Here is a 26,191-nt window from a genome sequence, read left to right as displayed (position 1 = left end):
GCCTGACATAGTTACATAAAGTGTGTTATGTCACAAACTTAAAATGAAAAATGTTTGTTTCTTTTTTTCCTGCGGTCAGTAGCAACAGCTGCACCAGATCAGGTAGGTTGGGCGCTTTAAAGAGTGAAAATGCAGAGGCAGTTTGCATGCACACAGACACTCCTCTCAGCCACAGAGGAGTTGCAGAATCACTTTTGCATGAAGTCAGCAATGTTGCTGCATGACTCTAAGCTGGTCAGCACTGAGCAATGTGTAAATCATCAATGTGTTTGATTACTGTGTACTAGTACCAAAAACAGATAAAAATTCTTAACGTTGTCCTAAAAAAGAAATCCAAACATAAGTCTATGCAGAAGTGGCATTTTGGCTCTCTGGCTTGCTCGCTGAGCTGTTAATTTCTGCCCTGTTTTTAAACTGCAGTCAGTTGCCATGCAGCCTGAATGCTAATCTGCTTCACAGCACAACGCCTGTATTGCTATTGCATGACAGAAGCAGTGTGCAAAGCTTAAATAATAGACTAAAAGACATGCATATGGTACTTTATTGACTTGTCCATTTGGTATTATTGTCTGTGTCTTGTCGTTGAAGGAGCTGGTAATTCCTGTGGTTAGTAATAGGCCAATAGTTGAACCTATCCTGCCTCAGCTATCTCCGGGTGTATCCACTGTCAAGATCGAGGCAGCCTACCCAGGTGTCTGCTTCATTACCATTTAAACTTTGTGGTACGGTGGGCAGTTTAGGACTTCTCAGACGGAGCCTGTCAAGCTCAGAGCACTTTGTCACCCTAAACTGTGCCAAGTTCCATAATAGTTTGTCAGATCCAGTTGTGCTGTATCATTGGAATGCAAACATAACCAAAATGTGAGAAAAACACATACACAGAAAATGCTTGCTAATGTGTGCTACTTGCTACAGTGTGAGGAAGCACAGCTAAGAAGACAAAGTGCAGCTCAGACTGCTGATGAGCTGCTGCTGACAAGATCAGTCTGATGTCCTTAAAAGCCCACCTGCACTGTGATCTTTTTACACTGGCATTAGTAGAAGTAGTTATTAATGTATTCATTCATAATTGATGTATTTATTTATGCCATTTGTATATCATCTTGTAGGGTTTTATCATTTCAAGCCACAATCATGCTTTCATAACAGTGGAGCTTCTTAGTGATGGAGCTGCCAATTTTCTGGAGTAGGAGTTAGCAAAACTCCACATATTCCTTTCTCGGCCACAGTAATAGATAAAACCATAGAAAAGCGTAACAAATATAAAAGCATAATGAATTTTTTTTTTTTAATGGAAAAAAAGTATTAATTTGTGTTGTATGATGGAAATATTTACCTTTGTTGCATGTTTTCTTTTATATTTTATGAGTGTTAGAGCATTTTGTAAACAAAATGTGTCATTTTGGCCAGCAACTTTCAGTTTAGACCTGTGCGAGAACAAATGTCTTCAGTACACACACACACACACACACACACACACACACACACACACACACATACATGCACCGGTGATGTACATAACATTGATCATTGTGTTACAATGCAATGTTCTACTGGGAAATCTTGACAGACTCCACCCTCCCAAACACTATCGCAGACCAAGTACTCCATCATGGCAACAGCGCTTCCCAATGGCACACTCAGAAAACATCGGAAACATGCAACAGAAGCAAATATTTCCATCATACAACACAACTTCTGGTTAATGTGTTTTTTCAATCAGTTATTACACAGTGGACAACAGAATACAGCACCAATATGAACCAGTTCAACTTTATTTGTGCTGTATGCCTGTATCATTTATTATTCTTTACATAGTTAAAGTCAGTGGTTTTCAGTATACCCACCTATCAGCCAAAAAGCCATTGGAATATGTAGGGGAGTACCCACTTCCTCCTGGGGTAACCTACCCATCTACCACTACACTACTAGTTATAGTATGTGCCGGTTTTGGTGATATGATTAACGTGCGGTTCAAATGAAAGGTTGCTGACGAAAGTGACTCAGAGGTTGCGTAGATGTGGAGATGGAGAAAGTGTAGAATTTGCAACATTAAGGCTGAAATTATGGATGGTTTTAGTAAGGGAAATGGGGCCAATTATGATCATGTCTGATTTGTTACAGTTGAGTTGTAGAAAGTTAGTTTACATCCAGGATTTTATTTCACTGAGGCAATTTTCAAGTGTGGAGCAGATTGCTGTAGTGATGAATTTGGTAGCGATGTTGATTTAGGATGTCGTCGGCATAGCAGTGGAAATGGAGGCCATATCGGCGGATGATGTTACCAAGCGGGAGGATGTAAAGGATGAAAAGGAGGGTACCAAGCACAGAACCCTGGGTGACACCTTGGGACAGAGGAGCGGTGGAGGAGGTGCAGTTATTGATATGGATGAATTGCTGTCTGTTGGAGAGATATGATCTGAACCAGGAGATAGCTGTGCCAGTGATGTTGTAACCGGTTTTAAGACGGGAGAGGAGGGGGGAGTGGTTAATTGTGTCAAACGCAGCAGTGAGGTCAAGCATGATGAGGATGTTGAGGTGACCAGGGTCGGCGGAGAGGAGGAGGTCGTTGGTGACTTTGAGAAGAGCTGTTTCAGTGCTGCGTTGAATCCAGATTGAAACGTCTCAAATAGGTCGTTGGAGGTGAGGTGGGTTTTGAGGTGAGTGGCAACAACGCGCTTCAGGATTTTTCACAGAAAGGGAAGGTTGGAGATGGGCCGGAAGTTGGTCACGATGTCGGGATTGAGTCCGGGTTTTTTGAGGATAGGGGCGACAGTGGCGAGTTTCAGAGGATCTGGGACTAAGACGGAGCTGAGGGAGGCATTGATAATTCTGGAGATGAGTGGGGAGATAGAAGGGAGACAGGACTTAACAAGTGAGGAAGGGATTGGGTCGTAAACTGATGTAGAGTTACTCATACCTGTAGTGACTTTTGTGAGGTTCAGAGGGGTCAGTGGGGGGAAGTATGACAGTGGCGGAACGGAGGTGGGGGGAAGAGCAGGTGGAGGGGTTGGGAAGGGAGGGGAGGTGGTCAGGTTTTGTTTGGAAGAATGACAAGAATGAGTTGCACTTGTCGACTGTGAAGGATGTGGAGGTGTTGTCGATGGGTTTGAGAAGTTTGTTTATTGTTGGACAAGGTCAGTGGGGTCGTTGGAGAATGGGGGAGGGGAGGTAGATATTATGCTGGTGAGTGAGGCTCAGAGAGCTTAGGGAGTGATGGATTTGAGATTTCTGAAGGATATTGTGCATTTTACTTTAGGAGTGGGGATGGGGATATTAATATCCATAGTGATTGCCAGGTGGTCAGAGATATGGAGGTTGATGCTGGAAAGGTGGTGTAATGTTAGACCAGTTGAGCAGACCAGATCCAGGATGTGTCCATGTGAGTGAGTGGGGAAGTTAACATGTTGGTCTCTAGTTTCCCGGCGCGGCGCAGGGTGGCGAACCCCACGCAGAGCTAGTTTCGAGCAGCGCAACCCGAAGCACACTCAGTTTGGTAGTTTGGCAGACCGAGGTGCGCTGAGATGGGTGTGGCGGCGCAGCAGGGGGAGATGTCAACAGATCCAGCTTGGCGCAGTGACAGTTGTGTGCCAAAAGGCTTCGCCGAAGGTGCGCTAAAAGCTCGCCAGCTGAAACCAGGTCTACTGGCAGCACAGGCAGAGCGCAGCCGGTGTAGCGTAAGTTTGGCTGACCGGCGAGCAGTGTGCACACATCACCAAAACCTCACAGGCAGGTTTCCAGAATGTCAGGCACATTAAATACCCACAAAAACCACTATTCAATGCAACTATCTGCAATCAGCACATAAATGTATCTCTATATTGACTGTCCCGTCACATCTGATGTCAGATCAAAGGGGATTGGCACCGTCTGGCACGTTTGGCACGCGTAATGGAAACCCAACCTGATTTGATTAACACAGCTGCAAACTAATGCGTTCACATCCCTCTCAGCCAACCACAAACAGCCACAGCATCAGATAGGGAGTATATATTCAGCATCTGTCATCTTAGAAAAGTCAAAAGAAAAGAAACAGAGTGAGACTGCGAGAGAGAAAGAGAGAGCGCGTGCGCGAGAGAAACGCAACATTGATTTACAATTGTGGTGACCTCCTCCCAGGCTACCTTTGCATCATCAGCCCGTGGAGGTCTGCTCGCAGTTCCGTATATTCAGACACTGCGAGCTTGGACCTCCCGGACCAAAACATCAGTTTCCTCCTGGGAGAAGTTTGGCCGTCTGACGCTGCTGCTCTCTTCTGCCATGGCGAATTGAGTAAACTCTCATTACGCCTTCGCGCAGCGCATTTAAGGGCGAGGAGAGGGGCTCATTTGATTGGTGTGATGTGAATCGGCTGTGTAAAACCCACTCCACGCCTTCTCTCCTCCCTCTTTCCGACTTGCGCAGGTAGGAGGGACGGAGGTGGGAAAGAGGAGTAGCTGCGCCAGCGCGCATGGTGTGCCAAACTTGCAAAATCCACCTGGCCACACCCAGTTGGCGAAGAGCAGGTGTGCTGCACCTCCGCCTCGCCCGGTCTGCGAAACTAGAGGCCGTTGTGTCAAGTTGAAGCAATGTAGTAGATCCAGAAATTCAATGGCAGATTTGCAGACAGTAGCATCAATGTGGAGATTGAAATCGCTGAGGAGGAGAACAGAAGGTGAAATGGCACAGAGCTGGGTCAAAAGAACAGAAAAATCAGACAGGAAGGAGGGGTGTGGCTTGGGGGGGGGGGGTAGATGATGGCAGAGACCAGGGGAGTCGGACCAGAGAGTTTGAGGACAAGATGTTGAAATGAGTTAACTGCAGGGATGGAAATGGTGGTTATTTTGATGTCCTTCCGATGAATAGCAGCAACCCCACCTCCCTGGCCTTCAGGGCGAGATTTGTCAGTGTATGTGAATCCGGTGGGTGTGCTCTGATTAAGTGAAAAATAGTCCAGGGGTTTGTGCCATATTTCAGTGATGCAAAGAAAATCCAGGTTATTGTCAGTGATGAATTCATTCAGGATGAGGCTTTTGTTGTTCTGAGATCGTGTTGAATAGAGCCAGTTTCAGATGATGTTGCTTTTGGACGGTTTGAGAGGACTGAGGAATAGTAATGGGTAGTAAATTCTGGGCATGTCTGTGTGCAAAGTGAGGCTTGATTGAGTGGGGTCTTTCAGTGATGATTACAGGAATGTTTGTGGGAGGGAGAACATAATCGGTGGAAACATAGTGTGAAGGGCTGGGAACTGTAGGATGTTTGGGATTTGACCTGGAGCTGGCTGTAGTGGTTAGTGGCAGTTGCAGTTGGAGCCTGTAGGGGGAGAGGTTGTGGGAGCCAGTGCTCGCAGAATGATCCATAGAGGAAGAAGAGGAATGCACTGAGGAGGGGGTGTGGCATGTAAACAGTCACGGACGTGTGTTTTCCGTGGTGTGTACAGTGTGCGCTATGTTGGCTGCTAGCATGCGGCTACCTAATTTACTCAGGTGCAGTCCATCATGCCTGTAGAAGGAGGGGCAATTCCAAAATAAGTTAAAATTATCGATAAAGTTAAAACTGTACAAACTGCAGGCGGCACAGAGCCAGGAGTGGAGAGAGAGGAGTCTTGAGAATCGCCCTGTGCCGCGGCCAAGTGTGGGAAGGGGTCCACTGATGAAAATTGACTTCCCACAGTCCTTTAATGTGGAGAACAGACTTTTAAAGTCATTCTTCAGCAGTTCAGTGTGACCTCGGACAACATTGTTGGTACTGACGTGCACAATGACGCGTATTCATGGAGTCCGGAAAAGAGCGCAGTAAATCCGGGAGCTTGTCTTTGATTTTTGTGACAGTTGCTCCTGAAAAAGAGTGAGTGCTAGCGTTAACAAAAACGAATATTCCTCGTAATGGAGTCACCCATGATTGCAGTGGTTGGAGGGAATAAGGGACGAGGACGAGGAGGCGAGCACCTCTGCTCTGAGGGACGTGTCGGTGGGATGTGTGGCGAGGACACAGCTGTGGCTGGGGGCTCACTTGTCCCGCCAAGGCAGGGAAGACCACCGGTGCGTCTTCCTCTGAGAGCAGGAGGAGGAGGTCAAGAACCTGACCAATGGTCCCCGAGCAGGTCCACAGACCCCCTGGACCCTGGCAGCAAAGCATTCACAGGGTCAGCAGGAGGAGAGAAGTCAGATTTCAGTGGAGGGAATTCCTCGACACTCAGGATGTTAAATCTGTTTTCCACTTGGAGCTCAAAAGGTGGGGAAGGTAGAGGGTTTGACCCTCCTCGACATTTTCCATTTACCCTGGACCATGGCTCTGTGTTGGGGGTGGAGGTGTTAGCTCTGAGCTTCAGATTTGGACTAAAAGTGAAAGTAGCCTTTGCACTCCTTGAAGCCCATTTTGGCTTAGCCCCCAGCAGCAGCCATGGGTCCTCAGCGGGGTATGTGGAGCTGGAACTGAGGGGGCCGGCATAGGTGAGGCTGAGGCGACATCATCAGGAGCCGGGACTGGCTGCTCAGCTGAGGATGAGCCGGCAGAATTGATGACAACTTGTGGGGAGGATCCGGTACCAGGCTCTGGGACAGTGGAGTCCAGATCCGCTGGGTTTGCAGGAGGACAGGTGTTGCCTATGGCGCCTATGGTAACCACGGAATCAAGGCGATCTCCTTCATTCGCATCTCCAGTATAGGTTGGAGATGCGTTGCTCCAATTCAGCGATGATCTGGGACTTGTGGAGGCAGCTGTCACAGTCATGGGGTGAGGTGAGTGGACCCATGGGAGCAGATCAGGTGGCGTGGGGGGACTCCAGAGAAGTCTGCAGCATTTTGTAGTCACAGATCAATAGGAGGAGGGTGGGTTTGGATAGAGCAGAGAGTGGATGATACAGGAGAATATAATCCAGGATTGGAAATTTACCGCCAAGGGCCCAGAACAATGGGCCCGCTGCTGGGGAAGGGTTCAGGTAAGTTTCCGTGTTTTTCCCACGCTGTCAGGAGGCAGTCAGCTGTTGTTTTGGCAGCGACTCGTAGAACAAGTGAAATCGGTGCCAGATGGCTATCACTTCCTCACTCGATGTAAGATAAGGTTAAAATTTAACAGTTCTCAAAAACGTATGTTAGAATAAAGCCAAAATCATGGCAAAAATTGGGAAAAAGTTGTGTTTTAGGCAGAGCGGCTGACGGAAGGACACAGACGCCGACGGTTGTATAGTAGCCTCGGCCACCAGTGTATGAATGTGTGTGTGAATGGGTGAATGTGACTGTAAAAAGTGCTTGTGTGTGAGTGGTTGGATAACAAGAAAGGCGCTATACAAATGCAGGTCCATTTACCATTTACCATGCAGGAGTAATTTGACTCTCAATCACATTATCTGGGTATGTTAGTCCAACTATGAGAAATTTAACTTAACTTAACTTAACTAACATGTTTACATGTATTTCAAAAGTCCGGTTTTAGTCAGATTAACACAATAACTTGATTTTCTCTAATGTCATGTACATTGTAAAGAGTGATTTGTAACATGAAACTGCTTTAATCAGTGTTTTTACCGGTTTAAAATCATGTGGTCCGTTTTTTTTTTTTTTTTAAAGGAATAATTCAGCTCTCGTTAAAAACCTCCTGAACAATGGACACTGTAGGAATCCTATCTGAGGGTTCACACTTGGCACATGGGAGAAGTTTCAGCTCGTTGCAATCAGCAGTTCTCTTCACTTAATGCCACTAAACCGTACACAGTGTTCCTTTAACACAAACCAAGTTGAAACCTTGCATTCATTCATATACCAAATTTAAACCCTCTCATCAACATATCCCACCACAACTCAAGATCTGTCAAACCAATGTCTTTTTCCTCCATTGTTTTGACAGTCTCACTTTCAGTGGTTACTGCCCTCTGTAGCCTCACATTACTCTTGAGAGCTGCTAGTGGTGGTACTGAGGTCTTCTACTCTGCTTAGAGGTTAAACAAGCTGAATGTTCAGATTTGCCCTTTTGCACAGTACTGAAGTACTCTTGTTTGCATACCTGTAGCCTTCCTCTGAAAGCATCTGGTCAATCTCTATGTCATTATTAGTGCATTTTCATTCACAAAACCGCTGCTTATTGAAACATTTTGCCATGCTGTCAGTGAAGGCTATGGATGGTGAATTTGTCAATTTGTCTGTCATCTGTCTATCTGTTCAAGATTTTTATACAGAGAAAGGTATTTCAGCCACTCCTCATTAGATTGCCACAAAATTTGGCAGGGATGTTTGACATCCTTAGAGTATGACTATAAATATGAATAATTTTGGTTACACGCCAGCCTGACCTTTTGTTCACCACATTAAGTCTGAAAAAGATGAGTAATGGCATCACCAGTCCCACTGAAAAAGCCACATTATTAGCTTTCTGAGAGAGGTGAGAACTGATGGTCACAGTGAGAAGAACAATGGTACAGTGAAAGTCATCCATTCAATTGTTACATAAACAGGTAGAAGAAAATGAAGTGATGCATTTATTTGTAACAAACAGTGGAATTTTCATGTTTGTGGAGAATATAGGCTGCACAAACATAGTTGAGAATATTTAATGACTTATGTGCAAAGTGAAAAGATGAAAGCTTGTAATTACTTTTTCAAAGGAAACAGAGCCACCGGCTCTACACATCGTTCTCTGCAGATTGAAAACTCATCTCTTTAGACTTTGCCTTGGCCCATAAAAAAATATAAAAAAAAAGTACAAAAAAAGAACTGTCATGTTTGGTTGAAAAAACATATGTTGACTTAAATAGATATAAAGTGTATGGAATTATGTATTTTCATTTATATTTCTTGATTGAGTAGAGGTTGTTGAGAGGAGCTCTCCACCTGCCCCAGTTGAGATCCTCCCTTCTAATGCAGGCCAGGACATCGCTCCCACCCAGTCAGCCGGTAAGACTAAACCATGTTCTTTTCTTTTCTTTTCTTTTCTTTTCACTGTGACCATCATTTTCTTTTTTCCTTTCCTTTCCTTTCCTTTCCTTTCCTTTCCTTTCCTTTCCTTTCCTTTCCTGTCCTTTCCTGTCCTTTCCTTTCCTTTCCTTGTCTCATCTCGTCTCGTCTCATCTCGCCCTGCCTTGCCTTGCCTTGCCTTGCCTTGCCTCTTCTCTTTATCAGGTGAAGTACATTCTCGTCTGTTCTGAGACCTCTATTCTAAGTTAGTGAACAGGTGAAGCATAGCTGACAGGTTGCTAATAGAACTATCCATGGTACATACCTGACCTTCTCCACTGTGTGATCTCCGACGTAGTATAGTCAGAAAATAAACTGCACACATTTAAGGCTTTTTGACCTGACCTGCTTGCATGAGTCTGTCTCAAAGTGTTAAGGACCAGTAAGAAAAAGCTGACATACTGAACACTATAGAAGTTAACTTTGGGGTTGACAGTGTCATATACAACATAATGTTACTAACGTCAAATATCTCTCTATCCTGCATGCGAGAGAGACTTACTATTTTTAGCCCAAAAGCTAACGTTAGCCATTGTGCCGCTCCAACAAGGGCTCTGGTGTGATTGTATCCCTTTCAGAATCTTTGTAATCCAGCCTTGATCTGTCTTTTTGGAGACTTGGTAAAATCAATTTATAATGATAAATCTGACACTGAATGTGTTCCATGATTATGTATCCATTTTCCGATTAAGAATGAGAGTTGAAAAATGTTTAACTTTGGGTAAAATGCTGGGCTCGTCACTGTCACCAGCCATCCAATCACAGTGGAGGAGGGGCAGGACAAAACACAGCAAAGACTCAATCATCACAGAGGACAAATACAAGCGCTGAGCAACAACAGCTATTGTTTTTCAGCTAAGTAAAGAAACGCTTTGGTGGACACACAGCCTTATTAAAGTAATACCAGCAATTGTCCCACCAATGAGAATTTGGCCGATCAAGAGCACAAAGACCAATCAATCGACCAACCAATCAGAATTTCACAGCCCTAATTCGAATTGTGCTTCTAATGAATGGTCCAGCCCCAGAAACTATAGAAAATCTATTTGTGGCTGCAAATGGTGTTATTGTGGTGGGTTGCCACAAATAAATAAATGTGTAGCAAACCCTGTAAGATGTATGCAAAGTGTCGAGAACAAGATGAGTTAATCTTTGGTGAGATTATCTTTATGAATTGCTGTAAAGAAATCAGCTTAATTTGAAGGGAAACAAAACAATTGGTTGGCATTATGTCAATAAAAAAATGTAAAAGTGAAACTAAGGAATCACATTAATTTTGTTCTGTTCAGTTAATTGCATTGTAGTCACTCTCCCTGCAGTCAACTCCTTGAGGCTGCTCTGTGATACACGTAGTAAATTTGTGGTGCTTTTCTATTAAGCACTTAACTAGTGGTCCATTAATGGTGTGTTTTGCTTCCTCGTGGCTTTTTCTAGTATTTTGTGGGACCCATTATTAATTGTAGAACTGCTGCTGTATTAATATTCTCCTCTCTCTCTTTTCTGGCCTAGAGGTGGATGAGTGCCAGATCAACCCTTATATTTGTGGTCCTGGGATTTGTTACAACACAGCTGAGGGTTACACCTGCCACTGTAATGAGGGCTTCCGCCTGGATGACGCCCACACCACCTGTGTAGGTGAGGAGTCCAGTCCAGTGGTCGAAGTCTGTTTTCCCTCATCCATAACTTTAGTATTTCTTTTAATATATATTATTTACAATTAAGTGACAAATATGAATGCTAGTAACTTAAGCTACATCTGTTCAGTTTAATTGTATACGAATCTCATCTTATGTTGTGTGCTCTGCTGTGTGTCCAGATCTGGATGAGTGTTTGGAAAGCCCATCTTTGTGTTCTGGTGGTCGCTGCAAGAACACAGAGGGCAGTTTTCTGTGTGTGTGTCTGCAGGGGTTCCTCGTCAGCGAAGAGGGAACAAGTTGTGTTGGTACGTACCCTCAACTACTCACAACAAGCATATTTTGTTGCTTCCCTGAAAGACTCTGTTACATGCACACCGCCAACAGTTGCAGCAAAAAAAAGTGATACTCATGTACCTCTTCCATCCAACGTTGACTGCTTATATTCTTGATCAATAGTTCCATAGTCAGGATTTATGGAAATACCGCTTTGTCTCTCTGTAGGTGGAGTATATATGCACACTGCAACATGTTCGTACTCTTAACTCTAAATATGGCAGCTTGGTCAGTGGCCCTATGATATAAACAATGACTCTCCAGGTACCCCTCTAGCATCAGTTTTAAACACCCCAGTGTCAGCATGTCAAATTCTGCATCACGTGCATAGTGTCTTTTCAAAATAAACTTGTTTTCACAGGAAATGTAGGTTTTGTCACCAAATGACCCACCTGAAAGGTTTTATATTGGTGAAAATCAATATCAATCAAGACATTTTATTACCCTACTTGTTAAATTATTACATTATTGGATTTTATTACCTGTCATCAGGTCAAGTACAAATATTACATTTTTAGGAACTTGTTACATTATTGGGTACTACACAACAGGTTAAACATAAACTCTGCACACTAACAAGTGCATACTAATAGTACTATATGGCACTTGAATTTTGGACAAGACCAGAGACCAGCTGTTACCAGCGTCTGCACCACCCTCCTCCTTGCTTCGTCCCCCTTATTGGGATATAAATTTGAGGCACTCTGTCATTACGTGGTTTCCTGCCATTTCAACGCAGCTTTCCCCACCCACCAAAATGATACTGAATTAGGGCTGTGAGGGCAAACAGGCCTGACTGTTGTTTCTCCAGAGCTGCAATAAAATCTCCTCTCCCCAGCTGCGGAGGATGAGGGATCAGCTTATAACTGCTTTGAGAGGTTTATATGGATGTGGATATACAACCAAGGTATCTATTAATAAGATCAATACAAAAATAGGCTCAGGAGGGGAAGGAGTTTTTAGACATAATTTGGAATCCTAAAAAGAGTCATTACACTCTGGTGCAGTCAACCAACCAGACTTTGCAGACTTGCAAATTTGATTCCAGATCCTGTCTGCACTGGTGCTATTATTATATGAAGTTAAATTGCTTAATTTTGAAAGCTGAAAACCACCATTTAGTCAAAGTGTCAGGTTTATCACACAGAAAAATAAAGGTGCTAATGGGAACTGAAAATTGGTTTTCAGATACCCCTTTTCCACCAGATAAGCTCTGGTTCTTGAATCGCTTCCATTCACGGTTCTTGGAACTCTGGTGCTATCTAGCAAACCAGCCCTCGTTTTCACCAGTGTAGTGCGTAATCATTGTAGGCAAGGATGTGTCATCAACGTAGGGTGTTGTAATGCACCACAGAAGTGAGCACTAGTAGCAAAATTGCTGATTAAGGTGATTACCTGAGATCTTTTTTTTCTGTCACTACAGATATTTGTTTTTAATCAAAAAACAAGCATGGACCAACTATTAATGAGATCACTGCACGCTCCCTTTTTCCTGGCCATTTCTCACTTGAATTCTCCATCTTTGTCTGCTTCATCCTCTCTTTACACGCTGTAAAATATGACACACCCACTGATGTCATCATAGTTCACACATCAGGGCATAGTAAAGGCAAGGAAAACCTGCTGTTTTTGGTTCCAGCTGGGAACCAACTTTTCAGGTTCTTAACCATTTTATTTTTGCTCTGAACGGTTCAAAATTAGGTGTAGGAACTGGAACGGAACCAGTTGGTGGCAAAGGGATAACAGCGATGCCATAGAAGAACCATTTATGGTTCCACAAAAAAACCTTAAAGATTAGGCTCCTGTAAAGAACTATTTCCTTAAATGGTTCTTTAAAGAACCCACAAAGGTGCCTCAAAGAACCATTTTGATGGTTATTTAAGACAAATCATTTCTAGTTCTTTGAAGAACTTTAAAGAACTGTGTTCTCTCTGATTCAATAATGAACCATTTTCAAATGGTTTCTTCAGCTGAAAATGGTTCTTTCCAGGAATACAATTTTAGTACTTCACTTTGCAATATTGTGTACTATGGAGAAATAAATGAAAATAACTGTTAATTCTCATTTCATTAATTTAGAAAATGACACAGCCACTGTGTCATGAAACTCTTTCAAATCCTCTTAAACAACATCAAACTTCATGGCGGTTAAGTTCACATTGCTTGTCTTCTTCCAGAGAAGTTGACATTTTGGAGTTGCTTGGTTATCAACAGACAGCAACAACATGTAAAATGTTATGACCTAACATTTGAAAACCGATTTTTAGAAAACTAGAAACATTGCAACAGCATACTGGAGATAAAAAGATTCATTACAGTGCAGTCGTGCATCCAAAGGAAGCTCACTATAGAAATGTTTTTGTGACATGATGCTTCTTTTTGAGTTGTACTTGAAACTTAGTGTCACTGTGTATCCACCTTATCTAGAAGTGGTCTCCAGTTTCAGTTATTTGAACTTTACATTGATCACACCATTCTTGGAATAGTTAGATTATATCCTAATCTCATAATGTTCATAATGTCTAGCCATCAACACATACAGAAATCAGCCCCGGCAACACATGCAAAATAAAATACAGTGCCAGTCAAGCAATAAAATCAATGAGCCATTCCACAGAACACATTTTTCTGGAAATCAAAGGTGTGCCCATCTCTCCTCTTTCAGTGGTTTGCTGATCCTGTATCCCATGTGACACAGGGTTAGCTGTGAGGTTTTGGATTTTGACTGTTGACACACCATGCAAGGCAAGGCAAGCCACAGTGGGGTGGCAGTGAGTGGTGGTGGTGAGAGAGAGGAAATAATTAGGCCTTGCAACAGAGTCCTTTATAGAAGTTAATAACCCAGAGCACAGATGTTTGCACGACACTGCCAAGCTCAGGGAAATGTCACATCTCACTGTGCGTGTGTGTGTGTGTGTGTGTGTGTGTAAGAAGTGAATCTAAAGTAGTTCCAGATCTTGCTTTTGCCTTTCGTGAATGTAGTTCTTGTTGTCCAGTGCTGGTGTTATAACAATCGTGTTCATTCTAAAAAATATATTAAATTAAATATAGTCATTAAATATATCAATATATACATATATACATAATTCTCCTTAATATTGTGCCAATAAAAGTTGCTGCTTAGATCTCAGAACAAGGCAACATCACTAAAATCTAATGAGGTGGTGTCCTGGTAAAGAGACAGAGGGCAATGCGTCATACTCTGAAAACCATGCCCACCAGAGGAGAAAACTACCACAACTACCTAACTACCACAATATGCACCTAAGGGCTAAAATGCAAACAGAATGCTTGTAGCTAACTAAAAACATTAAATATCAGCATGTCAAAGGACTATTTTAGCAACTCATGTCTACCAGAGAGAAAACGTTACATTGACAACATCAGTATTGTCTGTCTTTTTTCAGTGCCTATTCTCCCTATCTTGCTTATCTTGGAGAAGTGATCCCACTGAATGGCCATTAGTGACATACTCTGATAGCTTAGTTACCTTCAAACTTTACAGTTTGTCCAGCCAAATAAGAAAAATGCTTGCTGCGCATAGACATACTGAGTGATAGAATCCCAAAGTTTTCCCATATCTTCCTGCTGATGCCTCATCTTTTGTTGTTTAACAGCTTAGTTTTTCAGTTCCGCAGCTTGGAAAAACTTAAAAAAGGATTCTTTACCATGTTGTTAGTGCATCCCACCATAAAGCAGCCTGTGGGCATTTTTGTGTTGTTTGCTAGCAGAGATAAGTCAAGCAGGCACCTTCAACCAATACAAAGTCAATGGAGAGCGATGGATTTTTTTCTCGTCTGGTGGGAGCGGGACTTAAATGTGCTCTGTCTCTATTCAGTATACCAATTACATGAAGACAAAAATCAATTAACTTGGAGAGTGCAATGACTGATAGAACTAATGGCCAGAGCTTCAAAAATAAAACCCAAGTTGTAACAAACTATTTATTACTAGTAACCAACGATGACTTTGGGTCATCACAGGGATAGAGCTGGATTATGCTGCAGAACTTATGCTAGAATCATCAGACAGGCCCACTTAAAGCCACAGTGGTTTAGCCGTTGGTCAGAGTCTGTGGTGGTCAGAATAACCCTATAAATATAAACTGCGTAATAACTGCAAATATCGAGTGCCATTAAAAGAAGTTGTTACCTCATAAACATGCATTAGGTCTGGGCAGTGTTTGCATGAATGAAATTATGGCTTTACCATTCTAAAACCTTTTGGCTTATTTTACTGAAAGAAATAATCATGTCACACTGAAACTCATTCAAACTGGAAACATCACTTCCTGGGTTTTTAAATCTTTCAGGCCTCACACATGACCCGAAGACCGTGTCACCCTGGACCACTCAGTACTGCCATTGTATATCAACATAATACTGACCAATTATGATATGCCACTCTAGTTATTCTGCCTGTGTGTACCTGACTTGTTTAGCCCTCAAGCATTTAATTAGATCAGCTCTCAACACTGTCTAACACTCCCAGATATAAATCCCAGCCCTCAATGCTTCCATAGCATGTAAGAAGACACTGTAGTCTTTGTAAATGGTGTTATATAAGCAGTTTGTTTGTTATTCTTTTTATAGTAGTTAACTTACATTAATTCACTATTAAAATTGACTTCATTTTGCACTATTATATATCATCTGTTCAGCAACTAAAATGCTGGCCAAAGTGTGAGCGAAATTCATTGCCTGAACGTCTGTATTCTGCTCATATGATGTGTAATTGTTCTGTTGTTTGTCTAATTTCAGATATAGATGAGTGCCAGGATCAGCGGGTCTGTACCAGAGGCCACTGCCAGAACACTGAAGGCTCCTTTATCTGTCAGTGTGGGCCAGGCTTCAGAGTGTCCCCGGCTGGAGACTATTGTGATGGTATGATAAACATTTTAAGGACCATACTACTACAATATTACTGAGAATGATAAACTGTTACACAGTGTTTTATAGTTAAAAAAGTTGGTGTTTCACCATGGTTACAAAATAATCTTGTATATATAAAGGCTGTACATTGTTCGTACAGATCAGGAGATCACTTTAACATTTTACAATTAGCAGATGGATTTGACAATAGTTCCGTTTTTCAGGCTGTTCATGCACTGTCTGTACCCATACCTACAGAAAGTAAGGCACCAAAATTGTAAATAACCAACGTAATCATGAGCCAGTAATCCTATATAAACCACCTAATCATGGAAAGCTGAGATCACGGGACATTAATCCTAAGCACTATATTGTAGGCAACTGGATATGTTTGGGCTTAATGTTTTATATATATATATATGTATATATATATACATATATATATATTTATATTATTAATTATATGTCAACATATAGTTATGGAATATTATTGTCTTTCAGTATAATATACTGGATATAAACATCGGCAAAAAAGGCAATCAACACACTTCCTATTATACTATTGTAATAGTGGGTTGAAAAATGTAATTTAAATTCTGGTATATACATGCTGAATATTTTTTTCATGTTAACAACAACATTAACATTCTCTCTTATTAATAAGTTGTAAATAGTAACTTCCCTCCCCTTTTTGTCTTTTATTGCTGCCCTTTTGATGTCAAGGTGTGTTGCAGATGTTAAACTGGAAAACATGTCTGTGATATATTTTCGTTTTATGGCTCCAATTAGTTGCTAGTGGAAGACATCAGTTTTGATTTACCAAGGACACAGTGTCATATCCATAAATCAGTGTACACAGTTCAGCAGTACTGAGGAGAGGAGGGGGAATGATCTTGCTTTCTTGTGTTGTCTTTCGAGTAATGTTCTCTAATGGCCACCAGAGGTCAGAGACCAAACCAGGAGGGACTTGTCTTTGAGTGACTTTATGTATGAGCTGTTGTTTCGTGTGTATAAATGAAATTGGTCTTGGGTTGCAAATGAGGGTTGGTGTTATATTATCAGTTTTAGAAAAAATATCAGTGGAACTGTGCTCTGATTAATTGATTTGTTAATGCACAGACATTTACAGCAGATGTTCATCATCAATGTGCAAACTTAAAACTGTGTTGTAACCAAACCTGTTTGCCACAAGCTCAGGGCGTGTGTAGAGAGTCATCGTCCTGTACAAACTGTTACTGTCACTTTCTTAAGGCCCTGACACACCAAGCTGACGGTCAGCCGTCGGTCAATGTTGGGCAATTGGTAAGCGTCCATGGATGTCTCGCACGGTTGGCCCTCGTCAGTCCTAGACAGCTTTTTTTCAACCAGTTCAGCATGTTGAATTTGCTTCGGCATTGGCAGAGTCCGTCAGTGAAGAAAATCACTCTGATTGGCAGTTCAGCTCAGCGCACGAGAAGAGAAACAGAAGTGAGAAAAGTAAACAAAGGGCTAAAGTCAAGAGGGAGTGAGATCAAAACAAACTTGTTACATTAGGCAAGATTTTCTTTTCTTTAGCCATTGAGCCCTTTAGCAGAAATGCTACGTGATGGTTTGTATTATTGTTCACTGGAGCACAGTAAATATGCTGTGTTCTTTCAACATTGGATCGTGTTGTTAATGTGCTAATTACTTAACTAGTGTCAAGACAGTCTTCTGGTCTCCCTTTTTGAATGATTAATACAGACTACTGTCATCTGCTGGTATGGAGAGGTATGTCCTCTCACATAAGCACAGAATGTGCATGCTGGTTGGCCGTCGGTTGAAGTCTTTGGGGTGTGTTCATGTTCAACTTTCTGGCTGAGACACAGCGACGTGAGGTGATGCAACAGGCGCCTCTGTCACCACTTGTTCTCTGAAGTTGGTTGGTGGTATCTTGGCCTTAAGAAACAGATGGAATGGAGGCATGGCTCAAGGGATAGCATTGTCATTTAATCAGTCCTCCACTTTGGTCCAGACTGAAAGATGTCAGCAATGGATTACCATTAAATGTGTTGGTGGTTCCCAGAGGGTGAATCATACTGACTTTGGTGATCCCCTGCCTTGTCCTATTGTACCACTATGAGGTTAACATTGGTGGTTGTGGGTGAATTGTCTAAACAACTGTTGGATTGATTGCCATGAACATTTGGACAGACATTCATGGTCTCCAGAGGATGAATTGCAGTCAGTTCAGTGATCCTCTTACTTTCCATGCAGTGCCATCATCAGGTCAAAATTTCAATTTGTCAAATACTTTGGTATTCATTCACATCACCTTCAGTATACACTGAGATACAGCCTAATTCATGTCTGGATGTATTTAAGTGTAAAGATGATAAATCCAAAAATGTATTCTATAGAGCGCTACCAATGTCATAGAAATTGTTATAAAGGATTCAAGTAATATTATATTTATAATTTTAAATTAATTTGACAATAAAAACAGGTATAAATAAATTATTTTACAAACAAATGTATTAATCCATTAACAAATAAATTTAAATGATTGTATCCATCTCTTGAAGGATTTCATCAATTCTCTAGATGTGTGTTTCAACCTTAAAACAACTGATGTGTGGGTGTTCCAGATGTGGATGAGTGTTTAGAGGAAGCCAGGCCCTGTGATGCTGTAGGGGAGTGTGTTAACAACGTGGGCTCCTACACCTGTACCTGCCCCCAGGGATACCGACAGATCAACGGCACCAGCTGTAGAGGTGAGCACTGGAGCAGGGATGTATCCTCTCATCGCCAGATGAGTCTCAGATCAGGGATTTACACAATACAGTGTCTGTACTGCTGCTTGGATGAGAAGAACACTCACACACACACACACACACACACACACACACACACACACACACACACACACACACACACACAAGCCTCTCAGTGGATTTCTGTTGCTGTCCTCACAGATGTTGATGAGTGTATGGATGATCCAGAGCTCTGTTCCCCCCACGGCGACTGTGTCAATACAGAGGGATCCTATTTGTGTGTATGTGAGAGCGGATTCACTGCCAATCTGGACACGCCCTCCTGCGATGGTGAGATGCAACTACAAAGAAACACACACACACACACACACACACACACACACACACACACACGGTTGGGGTTTCATTCCTGAGAACTTGCTTTTGAAACATACAGCTATATGACTAATATGATTCTTAATTCCAATATACATCTGATTTAAATATCATATGCCCTTTGTAGTTTTTATTGAATGGCCCATCATGTTCAGGGTTGTTAAATTATCAGCATGCTGATGCTGACCTTTTCTTAACTACTGATCAGTACCACACAGGTTGTCTATTCTACTATTCTATTGTCTATTCTGTCTTAAAGGATGAGGCTGATGTAATTCAATATTTTCTTATTTTCAAAAAAACCCATAAAAAGATGAAATGTGTCAGCAGTCTCAGAACTCATTGACTATCGGTCTGAGGACATTACTGTAAAGCCTCTGGGGGCAACAGCCAATGTTTCAGGGGCTCCGGTGTAGCCAGTGGATATCTGGGCCAAGACTTCCACTTCTGTGCACCACTCATTGTTCACAGACAACATTTTTATAAGCAAATACATGTAAAACTAACGCAATTCCCATCAGCCTCAGCTGCAGTTTGTGTTTGATGCTAAATATTTACATGCTAAAAAAATATGGTGACATGGTAAAAATATACCTGCTGAACATCATCATGTTGGTATTGTCATTAGTCGGGTTTCCATCCACCTATTTTTATTTGCATTTTCAACAATTGCGAAAAAAAAACTTGAATGGAAACGCCAGAAATTCGAAAAAAGGCCGAAATATCGCAAAAAAGTTTTTACGCTTGGAGGGGGTGGAAAAGTCAGCATATCGATATTAGGAAAATGCAACTTTTGGCAATGGAAACAGATTTAGCGAATAAACAATGACGTAGGCTACCGAATCCTACTTCTACTTCACACACACACCTGTGTGAACTTAGAGAGAGGTAATCACTCCAGTGTCAGGTGAGTGTATTTCACACCTTACCTGAATAGACTGGATGTGTTGAATACCGCTGCAAAATTTGCGCTGCGTGGTGTACCAACACAGACATCACGGCATTATGTGGGCTACGCTGACAATGCTGATATGAGTGTGATGAGAGCTCTCGCAATAGCCAAGAAGTTCCCAAGGAATCTCTCCATCTCGTCGTAGTCATGGATGTGCCGGTAATTGTTTACATTAGTTGTGGACATGAGACGCTCTCAATGACGTCATCTCACGGCGCCCTCTTCTTCTACAAGTGTTCTTTTGTATTTTTATTTTTCATGAGAAGCGCCACCTTCTGCTCGACCTGTTGACTCCCAATACTCGCAAAACAATAATGAATGGAAACGTGCATAAATTCGCATTTTCTATTGCGCATTTTCACAAAATTCGCTTAAAATTTGCGATACATTTGGATGGAAACCCACCTATTGTGAGCATGTTAGCATGCTGTGTTAGAATTTAGCTCACTGCTCTGTGCTGAAGTATAACCTCACAGAGCTGCTAGCATGGCTGAAGACTTTTGGTTTTGTCGATAGTATTTGGACAACAATGAAGACATAACAGGCGATGGATACACAGACAATACTTATTAATGGGTAACATTAGGGCTGGGCAGTATGAACATGTTTTTGTTTTTTTTTTAAATTCGGTTTCATGGTATTTGACGGTATTTTCCTCGGGTTCGGCCCACTTGACATGCTGCTGTGTTGTGCTATGGCCTGTTCAAGTGCTGGAATTGTTATTTATGTGACAACGCCTGAACGCAACACTCTATTCCTGAACGCACAATCCATTGGTGCCGTGCTACGTTATAATTGTCTCAGACTTGGGTTGGCTTCAGTCAGGAAAATGCAGCCAAGCCTTGCTCTAGTGTGCTCACCTGTGTGTGTATCTGTGTGTGTGTGTGTGTGTGTGTGTGTGTGTGTGTGCGTGTGCGTGTGCGCGCATCGTGGCAAAACTCCGCCGTGCGCAATACAGAGAGAATTGTAAACGCGCAACCATGTAGAGACAGACAGGGGTTAAAGTTCTCCAGCACAGTGCCGGATTTCCGGCGTGCCGCAGTTTCTGTCCGGCACGGGCAGAAGTGCTCTGCAATGCAGCATTTCACTCGCATTTGCCCCTAAAAATATATATATGCGCAAACCGGGAAAATGATTTAGGCGCACAGTGTGCGAGTAAACACAACCTACTGTTTACCATATTTGGCATCGGACGTTTTTTCATCGATAACCGATCAAAAAAATGTATTTTAAAACTCGCTCCTTTGGCTCTGAAACAGCCGTCTCCCTCCCTGCCTGCAGTCCCCACTGCACTAGTCTGGGGCCGTTAGTGGCTGTTTTGGTAAGGAAACGGAACCAGGGCGAGTGAGACAGGATCCGGAATTCGATGGATGTGCCTTTCCGTAAAAATAAAAGCACCAAGCTAATAAAAATGCGGTGAAACTTTTAATTTAAAGAATATAATTTATAAGAAAAGCCCCAAGCCATTAAGTTAATCGATTTTCTTACACCCCTCATCACCCCAAATCGATGGTGCGCCAGAATTTAAAGTTTTACTATGGTGAACACTTTTAGTTTGGTGAATTTGGTGAATACCGCATCCGCTCCCTAGACCGGAACCAGAATCCAGACAAAATTCAGAGTGAATAGACGCCTGGTGACGCGAGGCTACCACTGCACTGGGCTTTGTAACAATGTCCCGCCTACAGCCCCCTCTGATTGGTTACACGGCACAAGTGATAGCCAGTCAACATTGACGCCTGTGCATGCTTTCACGTCATGTCACATTGAGACACAGAGCACAGAAGGAGTGAGAGAGGCTCCGGCAAGCCAGCTGTAATTTTGAAGGTAAGCTAACAGAAACCAGACAGAAACGAAAGTTGCAATAAAAGTCCTCTATGCTGAAGTTTTAAAGTCACCACCACAACATTATATGATCCATTTCAATGATGACATGCTTGCCCAGAGGCGAAATTTCGACGTAACTGCCTGTTTAATTCACATCAAGTGCGATACAATTTTGCAAACAGCCTAAATGATTTAGCTTCTAAAAATAAATAGCACCAAGGCAAAAAAGAGATGTAGGAGCTATAAGTCAAAAAGTCTGGTAACCACTGAAAGTTTAATCTTTATTTATAAACTCATTATGCTATAAAAGTTTAATTTGAAAAGTAACTACTAAAGCTATAATCTTTTTGTTCGTTTTGATAATAAACACGTTCCTTTGCAACACATACATTTCTATTTCTTCATTTTGTGACCGCAACACCAAGCCCCCCGCTTTGGAAAAAAATTCAGATTTCAGGCACACAAATCTTCCGTGCTCCACCTTTCAGGCACAAATTTTTTTCTTGCTTTAACCCCTGGACAGAAATGACATGCCATCATGTAAATAAGATAAATAACATAAGGCTATTTAATTTGTTTAATAAAAGGACAAGGTATAGACCTGTTCTATAGGCCTGGATATGAAACGTCTGTAGCGCCAAATAATATAACGGTAGTTTCTTAAGAACTAAGACGAAAAAACAAAAAATCAGCAGCAGTGTTTCCCCTATATGCAACTAGCAGCGGTTGCATATCACTGTACAGTTGCTTTGCTTTCAGGACTCTCTCCATCAGCCATTCTCGCCTCTAAACTTTTCTCTATGCTCTCACTCTCGCTGGCTGTAGCACGCCTGTGATGTGCAGTGGTGAAATGGGTCCCCGCTGAAACACTTTCCAGCCATGCACATTCCGGACGTTGTTTGGGCTATTCACCGGTATTGCGGTATATGAAAAATTCATATCATAACGAAAATAAATACCGCTTTTCGGTACGAACTGGTATACTGCACAGCCCTAGGTAACATTCATTTTTGGTTTTGGTCTTTTCGAGGGGTTTGTTGACAATAAGAGAAAATGTAGAATAATGCTTGTGTAGAATAACATTAAATGCTGTAAAACTTTGTTGGTTTGGTTTGGAAGTCTGAGAGTAACCACACACTTGATTGTAACCTAGCATTCTTTAAAAATTAAGATCAGTTGAGACCCCACCCAGGCTTATGTCAGTGTAAAACTGGCAGCATGCTTCCTCAGGACTGCTTGTCTCCATTCTCTATGAATTACTCCGCCTTCTAGTGTGGCTATTGAGGACAGCTATAACACCTTTGATTTCTGATGTGTTCGAACAATATGTTGTTCAAACAAGTTCTTGCCTAAGTGCAGCCCAACCCCAAGACACGTTGCGATGTTGCATTTAGCACTGTCAATTTTATATTGACTACATGCCACAGTGACCCTTTCACACACACATTCATACACTGGTGGCCGAGGCTACCATACAAGGTGCCACCTGCTACTCAGTTTTGTTTTGTTTTTAAAACATGTACTCACACACTGAATGTACAACCATCGAAGCAATTAGTGTTCATCATCATACCCAGGGACAGCCGAAGAGTCTGGGATCAAACTGCCAATCTTCTGATTAGTGGATGACCTGCTCTACCTTCTGAGCCACAGCTGAATTGTTTTCGTTGCCTCATTTATCTTAGTGCAGGACTGAGCTGGCAGAATCCATGCAGTCCTTCTTCCCTGGTGATAGTGATAAACATTTCAACATAATCTTTCATGAAACAAACAAGTACTTTCCATTTATTCTTGGTAAGTTCTGCGATAATATCAACATTGAAGAAAAGGTTTTAGTGTAGTGGAAAGTGATGTTAAAGTATTTACCTATGATGTTTTTGTAAAAGGTGTACACTTACATAAGTAGATGGTTAGTTCTGTTTACATCCAGCTCTCAACACTGACTATGTTTGCATGCACAATGTATTATGTTTGTTTGCCCTTATTATTAAAAAGACAATATTCCTGCAAAGGTGTTAACATGGCTAATGAAAATTAATATTCACTTTTTTGTGCTGCCATGCATACCCTGATTATTGTGCCCTGAAATGTATTTTATCACATCAAAATATAAAAAAAGTGGAGCTGCTTCTGCCATTTTTCTTCGTTGCATCAGAATAAGACTTTTTTTTAAAGTTTGTTACTGGTGGCAGACTTGTTTAACCATGTGATTACAGCCTCCTTCTTTCATTCCTTTAGCCACCTTCCTGAAAAGGTCTACTTGCAATATTTGTACATATCCAAAAACCTGTTGAGTTTTTCATGTTTTAGTTGGTATGATTCTGATTCCAGCTACAAATATCAGCTTTTCTTCTTTCATTCATGACAATGCACAGAGCTGATCATAAACAGGCAAGAGACCATGTGTTGCAATCTGCAGTAAAACCCAAGCTGAGACACATATCCCAAATGCACTGTATACATGTCCAAAGAAGGCTCCTAAAACCTGAATAATAACCGGCATATCCCTATCCATATATATCAAAACAGAATATGCTGTTTACGTGACCTATGTGAAATTCAGAATATTGTCATATTTGTAATTATAGTGGAATATTAGTGTGCATGTGAACATAGTCATTGTCTCCATTCATATGTCCATCGCTCCATTTCTACCCTCTCTGTCCACCTCTTTGTCACTGCCTTTTACACAACAAATAAAGATATGCATAAGCATTCAGGTTGTCTCACATACAGTATATGCTCCTCCTATTTTCTCCACCATGGCAGGAGTCTTGGCCCCAGTGCCAAAGCTGTTTTTAATGCCATTTCCTTTACAAAAAAACAGAAAGAAAGGGGGGGGGAAATGAGAGGAAAAAAGAGACGGAAGCCTTTGAGCTGGCTGTCTAGACAAGGGGGGATATTTGTTGCTCTTTGCCTGATTTATGCAGGGGAGTCAGACTCAAGTGTGAGTGAGTGTTTGTGTGTGTGTTTATGAAATCAGAATTCATGTCTTATTTACAACTTTTTACAACCAGCTGCTTAAATTGCAGAAGTATTCTGCTTAATCCACTGCATTAAGCCTTCAGCTTTCATGTCAAGTTCTTGATCTGTATAGATCAAATAGAAGGAAACAAAAGGAAAACACAGGAGACATTATGTGCATAGCTGAGTGTGAGTTTCAGTCTGTAAACAATTAGCATTTATTTCTTAAGCAGATGTTTGTACACAATAGTGCAGTTTAAAATGTTTGTTTAGTGAAAAAAGCTACAATTAAATAAGGAGGGTTAGGATGGAACAAATTACCAAGAAAATAATAATTCTATTATGGAAAAAAACATTTGACATTTCTTGGTTCTGTTTGTTCTCCAGATATTGATGAGTGTGGGCTCAATGAGACACTCTGTGGCCCTCATGGCTTCTGTGAGAACAGACTGGGCTCTTTCCGATGCCTCTGTGAGCAGGGCTACCAGGAGTCCCAGGATGGCCAAGGCTGTGTGGGTAAGTGCTGAGGTTTTGCTACCTGTATATTAAGCTCAAAGTATTGTAGTATATTGCATTATAGTGTATTTGCATGTGAATACAATGTATAATCTCAGTATGTTGTGAAGTGAATACACAAAATCTTTATTTATGCAGTCATCCATCCCAGTTCACAACAGTCGGCGAGGCAGATTGTTAAGGGCCGCTAATGCAGAGGGGAGAAAACTGCCGAAGCAGGTTCTTCTCCATTGTAGTCCTGTGTCTCTGACCACATGGAAGTAATGTGAAGTGTTGGTTTAGGTGGTGATCAGTGTCGTTTCCTATTGTGACTGCTAGGTATGTGATGGCTCTGAGGTTCGTATCTGATAGACTGGGTGTGGGAAGGCAGATGATTTTGGAGACAGTATGTGTGATGCTGGTAACTTTGTTCTTGGTGGAGATGGTGAACATGATGAAGTACAGTACAACAGGATGGGTTGGATTATGCAACACACAGTGCTGGGAGTTAACTAATGACACTTGTTAAGTAATGTCTTTGCTGGGATCATTTATAGATGTCAGTGATGTCTTAATTGAACTTTGAGTTTGCTGTCTACGATGATTAAAGATATCTTATGCTGTTGACCTGTGCTACTGTCTTGCTCTAGATGGTGTTACAACCCAGTATGTGTCTAGGGGTAAGGGAAGCAACATAAAACCAAACAATGAAGTGAATAAGGCAAGCTGCCGCTTATTCATACACAAAATAAACAATACAAGCTACGCTTTTGTAAAAAGCGGCACACAAAAAGAAAACACGCTCGCAGGCTCAGCAACACAACCCGAAAATCGGGCTTCACGGAAGGAGCCTCGGCGGTGAATTACATTTAAACAAACTCAGGGAAGGGTGGCGGGTGACGGCAAACCATAAAACAATTAAAACAAAACTCTGACCTGTCACCAACAAAATAAACACCCCAACTAACTAACTGACGGTGGTGGAAGGCCACCCAGAATAACAAAACTTAAACAAATCTGTCTGTCTGCTCTATGACTTACCTGACAAACAAAACAACACTCAAACCGACACCCATAA

At 41.9% G+C, this 26,191-nt stretch overlaps 1 protein-coding gene across 2 annotated transcripts in view; it reads left to right on the top strand.

The window, feature by feature from the left end:
- The window catches only part of ltbp1 (latent transforming growth factor beta binding protein 1), a 222,823-nt gene that overhangs the window by 164,736 nt on the left and 31,896 nt on the right, over positions 1-26,191 (top strand). Inside the window, exons 13-21 of one of the 2 annotated variants that reach the window (XM_050070670.1) lie at positions 80-102; positions 589-691; positions 8,781-8,867; positions 10,437-10,562; positions 10,744-10,869; positions 15,658-15,780; positions 18,375-18,500; positions 18,702-18,830; positions 25,006-25,134. In XM_050070670.1, the coding sequence (XP_049926627.1) occupies positions 80-102; positions 589-691; positions 8,781-8,867; positions 10,437-10,562; positions 10,744-10,869; positions 15,658-15,780; positions 18,375-18,500; positions 18,702-18,830; positions 25,006-25,134 (972 nt within the window). The remainder of the gene's footprint in view (positions 1-79; positions 103-588; positions 692-8,780; positions 8,868-10,436; positions 10,563-10,743; positions 10,870-15,657; positions 15,781-18,374; positions 18,501-18,701; positions 18,831-25,005; positions 25,135-26,191) is intronic. The other variant, XM_050070671.1, reaches the window with a different exon arrangement.

The sequence above is a fragment of the Epinephelus moara genome, chromosome 19 (genome assembly GCF_006386435.1).
Source record: "Epinephelus moara isolate mb chromosome 19, YSFRI_EMoa_1.0, whole genome shotgun sequence".
NCBI lineage: Eukaryota > Metazoa > Chordata > Actinopteri > Perciformes > Serranidae > Epinephelus > Epinephelus moara.
This window is presented reverse-complemented; position numbering and strand designations above follow the sequence as displayed.